Genomic DNA, 13,750 nt, shown 5'->3' with positions numbered 1-13,750 from the left:
AATATTGTTGGTTTGATGAACACTGGCGTTGATATAAAAAAGTGACTCATCATTTTTTGCACTTTCTGTTATCTGTAAACAGCGCGTCATCTTCTCATCTTTGAGACCCACCCTCTTCTTTCCGGTTTGATTCCTCTGAGCCACACACGCGTCAGTGGACACTTACTGTATTTTGCGCGTAATGCACTTTTCGGTAACCTATTTATTCTTACTTTGGAGGAAGATGTTGCAAATATGAGCTGAAGTCAAAGATGTTCAGTTCGGGATGTGAGCTGCTTCCGGATGACACTTTAATTAGGATGGCGTGCAAGTCGTGAGCAAAAAGGTAAAGCAAAGTTGTCCACTCTTCCAGTTCGAGCGCAGCGTGCCTTAAGATGAAGGTGAGTAACTAATATAACTGAAGGTTTGTGAAATTCACAAGTGGGGATTAACGGTTATCGTTATGCAAATCTACAGTTTTGGTAGGGTCTCAAAGCAGAAAGCAAGGCAGAGTGTTTATAATTTGATTTTGAAGAAACAAGTCTCTGTTATAGCCTGTTTCACGTGGTAATGTTGAGGAATCTGCTTTTGAAACCTAGAAGAAGAAAAAAAAGCTTTAATGGATATTGCAAAATAATCTAATTTTCAATTTCGGCTAATGACATCAGAAAAAATTAAAGCAGGGTCATTCATTCAATATGACACCAGGCTATGATTCTTCTCAGTCTATTTTTTTATGTATTTGATTGAATGTTTCTGGCAGTGTATAAAGCCTGCAAGAGAAAGACAACCTATCAACCAAAACACGAAAAATAAAAAGCTCATATAGACCTATAATGACTCAATGATTTTATTTTTCATGGTCAAAATTAGATTAAAGAATGGCTTGATTGACAAGATTAAATGCACCATGAGGAGGAAAAAAGGCTGAGTTCAGTAAAATGTGGTTTCCATTCATAGCCTATTTCACTACTGTTACTGGGATAACAAATTGGAACGACACATAGCACTCTTTATGATTATGGGGTTTAATAGGAACAGCTGCAAATGCCTGGATTATTTGTGTTCACTAACTGTATGTGGATAAATGTATGTTTATGTGTAAATGTAGACAGTACATTATGCTATCATTGTTGTTAAAAGCATTGCATTGGGGAGGGACTGAGGGTGGGTTTGGGTAGGGATGGGTGGTTTTATATTTTGTATTCTGTACATCAAGCAGCGATTTGTACTGTTCAAGTTAAAAACTCAATAAAAAAAAAAAAAAGAATGGCTTTTATTTTCTATTTTGAAAGGAAAATAAAATAATTCAGGAACTAAAACCTTTTTTAGCCTCAGTGAACTCATTAGTTATTTCCCACATGTCAAAAGAGCATCACATGCCCACCTTGACATCAGTTGTTTCCATCTTCCTGACCTCAGATCAGAGCTGCTAAACTATCATCTTTAATCCTTAATTTGCTTTATGTAGATTGGAGGTAACAGTATTATATCCTAGAACTTACCTTCATGTATCTTAAGCCACCTTTAGCGATAAAACAGGGGAACTTATTATGGAACTTAAGATCTCAAACAAGCAGCAAACTCAGCAAAAAATGAAGCCAATGTGGAAGTGAAAAAAACCTCCAGTTTATTGAGTGACCGCTTGAGGCTGGCTGCAGAATTCCTGAAAGTCACATACACATCCATTCAGCTGTTTGTCGGGAGGTTTAAAGTTCAGTTAGTTTGACAGAAAGTTAGGTTGAGACAGCTTTTCCAGCTTGGGGACCGCCATTGAGTGGCTTCCAAAGCCCCCCTTCTGTAATTAATGGGTGACATCACTCAGGCTTTGTCCAAATTTATTTACAGTTTAAGATCCCGAGCCATGATTTTCTGTATTATTTTAAAAACTTAACTGGATTGGAGAATACCTTGTTTACAACAACATGTTGTTCTTTTGGTTTCAGGTCTCATTGTTTCTCTCTCCCTGCAGAATGAATGCAAGATGCTCATTACTGAAACTGAGAAGAAAGTTAATCCCTTCACTTCTGTCATTGCTGACTTTGTGTGTCCTGCTGTTGATCACTGTGAAGTACAGCTCCATCACTGAATCTTTACCGCCACCTGTCGACATTCAGACTTTTCAAAAGTACAATGTGAACTGTAAAGCAATCTACGACATGGACCCCGTTGAGGTGGGGAAATCGCTCATCACCAGAACAAACCAGCTTGTGGAAGACACCGATGAAAGTCTGTCTACAGCCACCTCAAACTGTCCGATGTTCATGAAGACAAGAGGTTATGATGATGTGTGTGTGTCGGAGGAGGAGAAGGATTTTCCAATTGCTTATTCTCTGGTTGTGCATAAATCTGCGTGGATGTTGGAGAGGCTACTCAAAGCGATTTACTCACCAAATAACATCTATTGCATCCACTACGATGAAAAGTCCTCCGCTCAGTTCACCTCAGCCATGAAGGGTTTGGCTGGGTGTGTGCCCAATGTTTTCATTGCCACCAAGAGAGAAGTGGTATTTTACGGCGACATTACCCGACTGAAAGCTGACCTCAACTGTCTGTCGGACCTTCTGAGGTCAGAGGTCCAGTGGAAGTATGTCATCAACCTCTGTGGTCAGGATTTCCCCCTCAGGACCAACATAGAGCTGGTGTCAGAACTCAAGAAGTTGAACGGAGCGCACATGCTGGAGACATGTCAACCTACCAAGTCCAAGAAGAAAAGGTTTACTTTCCACCATGAGCTGAGAGACAATAGTGAATTTGGCAAGTGGCAAGAGGCAACGAAGCAGAGAAAGACGCCACCTCCACACGGTATCCAGATGTTCACTGGTAGCGCCTACTTTGTCTTATCAAGACACTTTGTCGTTTACTTGAACTCCTCGGCTGTGGTGAGGGATTTGCTGGACTGGTCAGAGGACACCTTCTCTCCGGATGAACACTTCTGGGCGACGCTTGTGCGAATACCAGGAGTACCAGGGGAGGTACCCAGATCCCAGGGTGACATCACCGACCTGATGAGTAAGACCAGGCTGGTGAAGTGGGAATACCTGGAGGGGAAAGTGTACCCGCCATGCACAGGGGAACATGTCCGCAGTGTTTGTGTTTTCGGTGCAGCAGAAATGCGTTGGTTACTGAGCTATGGTCACTGGTTTGCCAATAAGTTTGACCCCAAAGTGGACCCAGTTGCAATACAGTGTCTTGAGGAGGAGCTGGAGGAAAGACAAAGGTTTTTCCGAAAAGCAGCCATTTCCTCCTGTCCAAAACATTAACCCAAAACTACTGTACTGACACATCATCAGATGCCGTTTATCAAGACACCTTCAGGTGAGGCAGGCCCCCTGTAGGCTGATCAGAACCTGGATGTATTTAAAGGTTAGGTGAGAATTCTTTGCTTGATTAACCCTTTAATTGTCCACCAGCATCCTGGCAGTGGTTTTGGTATGAACCTTGTGACCAGACTTCCTCAAGCCTTAAAGGCTTTATATGCGATTTTTTGATCCAGCAGATGTCGCCCTTGAGCACCAGCATGAAACCAAAACAACTCGCTCTGCATTGTTGTGTTAGCATGCTAATGCTAGCGATCTTTATTATGCCGGTATCTTCACACTGCATGTAAATTTACCTGAAATGAGCGTGATCTAGAAACACAGTTAAGCAGTGAGTACAGTATGTTATTCTTCTTTTCTCTAGTCCCTCAATTAAACAACTTTTATACATGAGGGGAGGAGTCAGCCGGCCGTCCCGGCGATGTAAACAAAGTGAAGATAGGACTCTGAAAACTCTGAAAACATCACAGACAGTGGGACTCGGGTGTTACACCCATTGTAGACAGTCATGACTCACAGAGTTATTTTCAGAGGATATACTTGATTTATATTATATTTAAGTGTGAAAAATCACATAGAAAGCCTTTAATGGTACTATAAGAAATCTATTTTTTGTATTTTAAATACATGAGCTTGAATTGATATGCTGACATACATGGCATGACTTGACAATCCACTGTGAGTATTTTTTTAACTGATTTTTTTTTTTTTTTTACTTATTTTTTTAAACATTAAGTGTTTCTATGCAGGAAATGAAGCCATATGATCAGACAATGTGTGTCTGAAATGATTTTCATACTATTCATACACATCGAGTATGTAGCATGATCCAAAGTCATAGTATGCAATTTTGTGTATATTTTGTGAAATACCCGGATGTAAACTAAATCTGCCGGAATTTTTTAAGTATGAAACGGGTGTTTACTGGTCATACTAATCGGCCCCATAATGCACTGAGGCTCTCAAACTGTCCAATCGCAGAGCTTAGAATAAAAGCTCAATACTGAAATAAATTTTACATGTTGCCAAATATTATAATTCAAGACCCCTATTTTAGTAGTAGGCAGTATGAAGTATGTGCTTTTGTTACAGCTAAACATGTTATATTTTAAAGGTAATAATCAATTTATGTCTCGCCTAATGAAGGATGAAACATGCTCTGACATGCCTGTCTATGTATTTCTGAGTCAGTTTTAATTTGTTACAAAAAATCTTCTAAATATTTTTATGTTTTCATGACGGCATCAACAACAGGAATCCTCTGAACGATCAATAAAATGTTACTTTTGATAATTTGGTCACTGTTTGTGATTTTGTCTCAGTTTAAAGATCACACGGGTGTCTCGTTTGCTGTGGTATGATGTCAAAAATAATCATCTGACTTTGTGTTGAATTATGTGTATGGGGACAACTGAGCAGTTCATGCACAGCATCAAAACAAAGCAAACAATGAAAACATGCACGTGTACAATCTGCATTCTTTCACCAGTGAATCGCTTTGAGAATGTGTCCTTGTGGTTGTGCCGCTCCATGAACAGAAGACACAATGTGGTTTGTTTCTCCACATTTACTTCATAGACTGTGTTTAAAACTTTAAAAGAGGAGATATTTTTGGTAACTAACTGCTATACTTTAATGTTGTTTCCTGTAACCTAACAATGTTATACTGAATTAGCTGCATTTGGACCTTCACTATCCCTGCAAGACATGATACGACCCTCAGAAATGATCCTTTTTAACAATAATCTGTTTGATTCTTCATTCCCTGTGTTGCCATTGGACAAGATGACGGCGTATGGAAATGAAGTTTAAACAAGGCAAAATGTCGCTTTAAAGGTATGCAACATTTAAACATTCATATATATCATATGTCAAATGTTTCTAAACATATCAGAGAGAAAAGACTTTAAAAAAAAAAAGAGTGAAGTCAAACTCCCTCTGGATTTGTTGTTCTCAGCTCTGTTAGTAACGCGTTCCTATAACTCCACGACTATTTGCAGGGAGTTTTAGTTTATATAGTTATTTTTCAAATTTAATAACGTTGTTACGATCACAGAAATCTAATGGTAACTTGTTACTCTACATGAAATTGTAGACAGCGACGTGAGATTAAGGTTTATTGACATCGATTCATCGGGAGAGGTCAGCAAAGTAGCATCCTGGGGGAAATGAAATCACCTGCGGTAAACACACACACAGGCTGAAAGTAGCAGAAAGTCAGACAGTTCTCTTAATATACTGAACAAAGGTGAGGGGGGGGAAGGGAAGAAGTGTGCCGTCAGAATGAATCATAAAGCACATTTTAGCTTCCTTCTTTATTGTGAAATACATTTTTATAAATAAATAAAAGAAGCAGCACTTTTCTTTGTACTCCCAAATTCTTTAGTTGTCCTAACGCTGTAAATTAGGGTCACATCCTGACAGGATAAGAGCTGGTGGTTAATTTCCAAATAACATCTACTACATGGTATTTCCATGTTCAATCCTAGTGGTTATAAACACAGTGGTTTAGGAAAATAAAATAAAAAAGCAAGTGGCACAGATGATATTAACTGAGTGGCACCAAACAAAGCTGAGAGCACATTCACAAGTCCTCATTCAAAATGTGAAACCATTCGACTTGACGACCCCTGAACCTGAATTTATTAGCATACACACACGGATGTTAGTCAGCTACTTCTTCTTTGCCGCTGTTAGTTCCAGAAAACGGCATCGCTGACAGTCATGTAAGGTTATCAGGTTCACGTTAACAATTCATTTCTAGATGGTTTATGTATAAGTATGTGAGCTACATGAGCTACACCCGTGTGTGTGTGTGTGTGTGTGTGTGTGTGTGTGTGTGTGTGTGTGTGTGTGTCCATCAGAGTGTCAGGCGTGTCTCTGTATTTCCACAACTGTTTATCGCTGCAGACCATTGTTCCAAAGAATTTGACAAGGGTGTGGTGGACATCAGGGGACGATTCTACTAGTTGTCTAATTAAAATGTGGGAACTTCCAACAAAATTACCCCAACGTTCAGCTGGATTTAATATCTCAGTTAACACTTTTTATAATAAAGGAACTGGTTTCAATCACAAGTTTTAAGTCTTCTTTTCTGCAGAATGTTTCATTTGTGAAATGGTCTCATTTAGAGCGAAGAAAATGAAAAGAGCAGGGAATGCCGCAGGCTGTGGTAAGTTATGAATGGCGACCTGCCAAACAGGATGGAGGCATAGCACGGTGTATCCAGGGTGGCCACAGTGGACAAGCCAAATTTGAGGCTTTAAAATAGTATAATATAGTAAAATATTAAAGTGCGCGTGGTTAGATTAAATTAGGTATTTTTAAATTGTATGGGTTTTTTGGGGATATGACAGCTGGAAAGAGACAGTAAATGTTGGGAGGAGAGAGTGGAGGATGACATGCTGTGAAGGGCCAGGATCAGATCCAGACCGCTGACTGCGTAATGACTCATTAAAATACATGCAAACAGTTAGTGTTCATTTTCATTTTAAAAAGCAGATGTTTAAATCTCATGTTTATTTTTCTTGATCAGCTTATTTTTGAGCACAAAGTGTACGACATATTTTAAACTCTTTCCAATCATAAACACATATCAAGTACAGAATAAAAAAATAGAAGATACATCAGATTCTAAATATGCACTATTTAAATACATGTTAAATAAATCATGAAGACTTAAGGCTGTGTCACTTGCATGTTGCTAACTTAAGTTCAATCAGGAGAGACTTTAATTAAACAGCTAAAACAGTCCAAAGAACATCAATGCATACAACACATGGACACAGGACACTGAAAACATATCATCAAGTTAGTTTTATGTTTACCCAGTTGTCCCCATTAAATTAGGAAAAGTCATTAAATATTAAGCAAAAAAAAATGTCAATCATAAACATTGAATGGGGTCCAATTGACCCCAAAGATAAAAGGAGTTAGGTTTTTTTGTAAATAAAGAACTGTCATGTGTTCCTTACTGATGTTATGATGATGATGAGTTTCAGTGTTACAATTAAAATCCTTCTAAATCTTTGAAATTGTACAGTTGTTTTATCTGAAGGGCTTTTTAAAGTTCCTGACACATAAACTTGGGTGAGAATTTTAATTGTAAACATTTTGGAGGTTTAAATTGCTGGGGTCAAATTGACCCCCGAGGATAAAATATGTTAATAAATGTGTAAGGTAACAGGAGGGTTAAGAATTAACAACTCTTTATTTAACAATTTAGGAAATAAATGTGCAAAGTCTTTGGGGATTAGACTCCATCATGATGACGTCATGCACTCAGAGGGGTAATGTGGCCGACAGCAGGATAGGATACCCCCCTATGGAGTCTAGACCCTGGTGGTGATAGAAGAATGCAGGATGTGATGAGGAGTGGGTTTCTGAGGCTGGATCTGAAGTCTGCTGAGCTGCATTGGAGGTGACTGGGACAGAGAAGGGTTGCAGCGAGCACACTGAAAGTGGAAAAATGTGGTCGCTGCAGGAAGATTGGTCAAGAGAGGTTGCGACAGAATCAGCCGATCACCAGAGAAGTGAGCTGGAGGAAGTGGTAGAGAGGGAGTATAAAGAGAGTCATCACAACATTTACAGACTTCCTCACCGCACTCATTCACTCTGCACTTAAACTTCTTCAGTTCTTCTCACTTCTGTTTCCACAACGTGGTCATACCTGCACACACTGTCATATTTGTCTTTTGTTTTGGCTCATTTTTCCTTTTCCCTAGAGACTCTGAGATAAAACGTTTGAATAATACACATGCACTATGAAAATGAATGTAAGCACCGCCGTTGGTTGCGACAAACACAGATGGTTCATACTGAAATTAAACAGTCTATTCTGTGTGACTCAAGTGTCACATATCTATCCCACCTGCATTGCTCTGTTCTGAGCAACAGAGCAGCTTAGTAACAACTTGTGTTTCAGGATTTTTTGGGGATGCATAAAAAATCTTGGCCAAGATAAAATCACTTTATGATATTGTATACCTAGAACCTTTTAAATGGGACATATTATGAAAAATCCACTTTGACAGTGTTTTTGAACATATATTTGGGTAACCTGAGTGTCTACCAAACCACAAAATGTGAAATAAACCCATCCAGTCCTTTGTTTGTGGTCTGCATCAGTCTTACAACACAGAGAAAAACGCTCCGTTTCAACTTTGCTCTCCAGATGTTTCATTTAGACCACAGGGGGACTGTTTGAAAAGGTGGAAAAGGGGAATAATATGTCCTCTTTGAGTCCATAATGCAGAGAGTGAAGGTCATTGTCATAAAGGAGTCAACACATTAAGAGTTTCACTAGTGTACATCTCAAAGTATACATCTCAGCATGTCTGCAAGAATAATTAGGCCACTTGTTATGTTTTCTTGAAAGCATTCACACATCCGCCCACCTCTTCGGGGTGGGGGGGGGTTAATATCAGAGTGGTGGGAGAGTGGTTAAAAAAGGTAAAGAAACAACAGCGTCAGATAAACACATTTCATGTTTTAGATCTGAAAAATGTTAAGCCTTGTTCAAGGACTTTGCAGAATAGTTTTTGATCTTATTTAACCTGAATGCTGAAGTTAGCTGTGAAGAAAGACCACATCTGAGGTGCTACAGTCTTGAGTGTGGAAAAAAAAAAAAAAGAAAGAAAACTGTTGATGCAATGCCGAGCAGCACACAAGTCAAGGCCAGCACCTCTGAGTCAAACAATGTGTGCTGCTGAGCAACACAATAGCAAGTACAAGTGTTGAGCAAAACAGCAGTCAGTGCTTCAGACTTAGCCTGAAGTTTACACAGTCCTACCCTGCAGACAAAGCAGCCACTCTTACCACACATACATGACACAGTAGAGTCAACAAGGGTGTTACTATTTGTGCGTCATTATCTTTGTCAACTCACTGATCGGGTCAGTCGTGTCTTTTTTGCTATTCGAGGAGGTATTTTGTCAATGCTGGAACCTGTCATTGTATAACGTGCATACTTCATTTTGATCCGCTGAAACAGGAACTCACAAGACGACGACTGCAGGGGGAGAGGGCGTCCTTCAAAGATAGGAAGAGGCTGTGCGGAGAAAAGCAAGAATACGAGAAGTAAGGGAAAAGGAAAGACTGCCTACTCGTTAAACTTCTTCAAAGATCAGGAATAGCTTTGTACGTTTTTAAAATTGAACTGTGGTGAAGTATGGGAGCTCAAAGGGGACATACAGCCACACCTTTTATTAGACGACTGAACCCGTGCTGCCCGCATGATGGACCAAAGCCTCCGTACACGGGGCGCACGCACTAACCACACAGCTACCTAATGCCATTCTACAAGACCTTATGGGAATTTAGGCAATTCTTACTAAAATAAACTTTTACCTGTATCTTGTTTTTTTTTTTAGTGTAAACTAGTTGTTATTAAAAAATCTAATTTTTGCACCTTTCACTTCATAACTGTACTATTTTAATCTATTATTAAAATTTAGAATTAACATCATCTTATGTACACAATCTGTTTTTTTTTACTTCTGGATTGATTTAGTTTATTGTGTCTCCTTTTGTCACTCTCGTTGAAAACACTTACAATCAAATTGGTTTTTATTAATTAATTAAAAACATCTTTCACCTGAGCTTCTAACGTTGTGTTTTAGCTTGAGTGTGTAAAATAAGCCTGTTTTATTTCATTCTTTAATTCAGTTTCATTATCTTTTAAAGTGACTTCATATCAACCTGACCTGCTTCCTCTTGTTGCCTCATTCTGCACAAAATCAGTTTACTGAGTTCAGGAACGTTTCATTGCGATGTAGTAACGATGTGAGGCCACTTGATGGTGCTGTGGTTACGTGTTAGTATTAGAGGAACAGCGCACACAACCTTCTGCTTACTCTTTTGTCTTATTTCCACGCTCTCTGCTGTGTTGCCTCTGAAAGAGGAAAGAAAGTCATGAAAGGTGAAGAAAAATGCAAAAGATTCAAAGACTGACTTCAGATTTATACATTTATGATGAACCCCTTTATTTGAACTCTACAGTGATCTGATAACTAGACAACCTTGCCCCCCCACACACACACATACATACAAACACTCCCCTCACACACCCCAACATGCCCTCTTTACTCGCGCTCTGATTATCAGTTTATAACCACGGCCTGATATCTCAGCACTCTGTGTGCTTAACAAATCACTTTTTATTGTATCCTTCCTTTATGAGAATCACTGCTCATGTATTTTTTAAAGGTGCACTTGCTTGTACATGTTTTTAAGGCTTCAGTATAAAAGCTGTTAATTGATATTGGCCCCAGCATGTGAATCACTCTCTACATACTTAAATATCTTTGTTTTAATTTATCATTTAGCACCTAACAATGAAGTATAGCGGAGAATTGAGCAGCTGATTTGTCAAATATTTTGCTGCAGGGTTGGTACAGAGCAAACCAGAACCAGCAGCAGAGTGAATGTTTGCTAAAATTAATGTTTATTTTATGTTAACTGTGTAAGTAAATAAGTACGTAAGTGTATTTATTTAGCACCTTTAAGAGCAGATGTCACAAAGTGCTTAACAATAAAAGATTAAAAAAGCAAAACAGAGAGGAATAAAAACTATGAAATACAGATAATTCCATAAAAGCAGACATATAAATCAAACTCTTCAACAGACCAGGGTCTTCACTGTTAATGATGCAGGTGTTTGCTTTGCTAGCATTCTTATAAGCTTATTGCATGATTGCAAAGACGCCAAAAACATAAATTAAACAGATGTCAGAGTCATATGTAATAACATCTTGTTTGTTGTGAAATACATTTTAAGGATGTGCTCTAGTCAGAGGGTTTTTTTTATCACGAGAGAAACTCAAATTGGCCCAAAGATACATCATTATTTTATAGTTTCTTGTGACTTATAGGTGATATTGCATTACATGTTTTAAAAATGATGTTGCATATTGTATGACTGTAATTTGTTTAACATTACGTCATGACAACCTGTAGTCCCCGGGGTTTGAAAGGGAAGCCGATGCAATTTTCTTACAGCACTTTGTTAAAAGGACCAAATTAAAATCAGATTGAACAAGTTTGTAGCCGTTGGGGGAACAGGGGCGCTGCTTGTCAACAGGCAAAGGCAGACAACCAGTAGGGGGGGCCCCTGAGGGCTCACAAACCTAAACCAAAGCAGTGGGCAAAAAATGTGCAAATTTTGCCATGACAGTAGGAAACCATCTGACAGCACTAACTCGTGTTGCCCTGCTGGGTGTTGCATGCTTTATTATCGTGAAAACCAAAGTTTGTCAATGAAAGTCACCTGAGAAAAATTAAGAGGAATAAGCTTTCTACAAGAGAGAATACAAATGACACTGGAATAAAGTTGGAGGCCCCCCCCAATTAATTTTTTCCTAAGGCCCAAACAGACTCCAGAATCTCCACTGTGGGGGGGGGGAAGGGATGTTGGTCTGTACAGTTGTTGTTTTTTACGCAATATACGAAAACTATACAGTTTAAAGCTCCTGTGAGGAGTTTTTATCTAATTATGAAACTAAATGAAATTAATACAGATGTCTCTTTATGTTCTTAAATAACAAACCAGACCATCAGCGAGAAGTTTGATTGTTTCTTTTTTGTTATTTTAAATGTCAGCAAGTGTCGTTAAAATCAGCAAAGAGATCAATCATTCTGATCTGTCCACAGTCGCCAAAATTAACGCAACAGGAAAGTTCCTCACAGGAGCTTTAAATTAAATAAGGACTGTAAGTTAGTCATAAATAGGAACATCGACTATTGCAACTCTCTACTGGCAGGTCTTCCTACATGTACTATCAAACCTCTGCAGATGATACAAAATGCAGCAGCACGACTCGTCTTCAACCTTCCTAAAAGAGCACATGTCACTCTGCTGTTCATCTCCTTACACTGGCTCCCAGTTACTGCTCGCATCAAATTTAAAACTCTGCTGCTCGCTTACAAAACAGCCACAAAAAACGTCTCCTCCTTACTTTAACTCTCTGATCCAGGTCTACACTCCCTCCCGCCCACTACGCTCTGCCAATGAAAGATGTCTGATCCAACCTTCACAACAGGGTCCTAAGTCTCTGACTAGACTCTTCTCCTCTGTCGCCCCCCGGTGGTGGAATGAACTTCCAAAACTCCATTGGATCTGCAGAGTCCCTCTGCACCTTTAAGAAAAAGCTAAAGACCCAGCTCTTTCATGAACACCTACTAACTTAATGATGATGGTCTCCATATTATTGATGATGATGATGGTAATGACGATGGTTTTTGTTTGATGACGATGACTTATAAGATGGTTTCTATACTGATTAGAGCTCTCAAGAACTGCCCTCAATGTTGTGCTTTACCTCTGGTCACTTCCTGTCAGCACCTGTGTGTCCAATCAGACTCAAAGCTGATCGTTTGCTCTTACTGACATTGTTCCCTTTTTTCTAGATCCTTGCTTGTGTTGTTCTTACTCTCTGATGTACGTCGCTTTAGATAAAAGAGTCTGCTAAGTGAATTGTAGAATTGTAGGAACAATGAAGCTTTCTATTTGTAAATTGGATCAGGGCATATAGTTAGTTGTTGCTGTAATCTGTTGTTATTTTAACCGTTATAGGGTTGTGATAAATCTGCACATTGATCAGCTGTGTTCCCCGTCACTGGAGGAAAGTTTCTTGTTCTGCTTCTGCTCTGACAGCCACGACTTAATGTGTCCAAAAAGGTGCCCACCTGGGTGCATAAACAGCCTCTCTGACAGCCCTGGCGGCTATGCATGGCTTATTCCTCCGTTGTTCATTTTATAGCATGCATGTATCACTTTATGGCATCCATCTATCCAGTAAACCTTGAGAAGGCTGTTGAGGCTCCGGATAAATCTGAGGGTGACACTCTGACACTCCCTGATCTGCCCGCCTGTCCATGTTGCCTGAAATCTCTCTCGGCGATCGTAACTTTTTTCTTTTTTTTTCCCTCTCACGCTTCCTGACATATTCCTCGCTGAAGCAGAGGCTCTCTTTTTGTATGTGTGTGTGCGTGTGTGTGTGTGTGCTATCAGATAAACCAGCTTGGCTCCTAATGTTAGCTGTCAGGCAGCAGCTGACAGAGAAATATACAAAAAAATGAAATATATGGCAGCATGATGCAGCGGAAAATAAGAGTTTTGTGTAGGAATGAGTTGCTGTGATTTACTCTAAGTGGGTGAGTGTGTGTGTGTTGAAATTGAGCTTGGCATATAGACATGTTTGTGTGTGTCTAAAGGAGTATGTGAGTGTAATTAATGATGTGTTCCTCCTCTTCATAGGGTAATAGGATTTCCCCACCCCAGGCGGTAAAGAGAGTGGGAGGGGGGAGAAATGCACCGATGTATGTGTGTGTGTTTGTCTGCAGTGTTAGTGAATGGGAGCCCCATGTAGTGATGCCAATAGAGGGCCTGTGTTTGTGTGTGTGTGTGTGTGTGTGTGTGTGTGTGTGTGTGTGTGTGTGTGTGTGTGCGTGTG

General features: G+C 39.5%; 1 protein-coding gene across 1 annotated transcript; it reads left to right on the top strand.

Annotated features, from left to right (window-relative positions):
• The first annotated feature begins 114 nt into the window (after positions 1-114).
• Positions 115-4,592, top strand: LOC109995098 (beta-1,3-galactosyl-O-glycosyl-glycoprotein beta-1,6-N-acetylglucosaminyltransferase 4-like). Its single transcript, XM_020648703.3, has 2 exons — positions 115-380; positions 1,926-4,592. The coding sequence occupies exons 1-2, from the start codon at positions 375-377 to the stop codon at positions 3,240-3,242; spliced, it is 1,323 nt and encodes a 440-aa protein (XP_020504359.2). The 5' UTR covers positions 115-374; the 3' UTR covers positions 3,243-4,592.
• Positions 4,593-13,750: the final 9,158 nt, after the last annotated feature.

This window comes from Labrus bergylta, chromosome 17, assembly GCF_963930695.1.
Source record: "Labrus bergylta chromosome 17, fLabBer1.1, whole genome shotgun sequence".
Classification (NCBI taxonomy): Eukaryota; Metazoa; Chordata; class Actinopteri; order Labriformes; family Labridae; genus Labrus; species Labrus bergylta.
The sequence above is the reverse complement of the archived record's forward strand: the minus strand, read 5'-3'. Positions and strand labels throughout refer to the sequence as shown.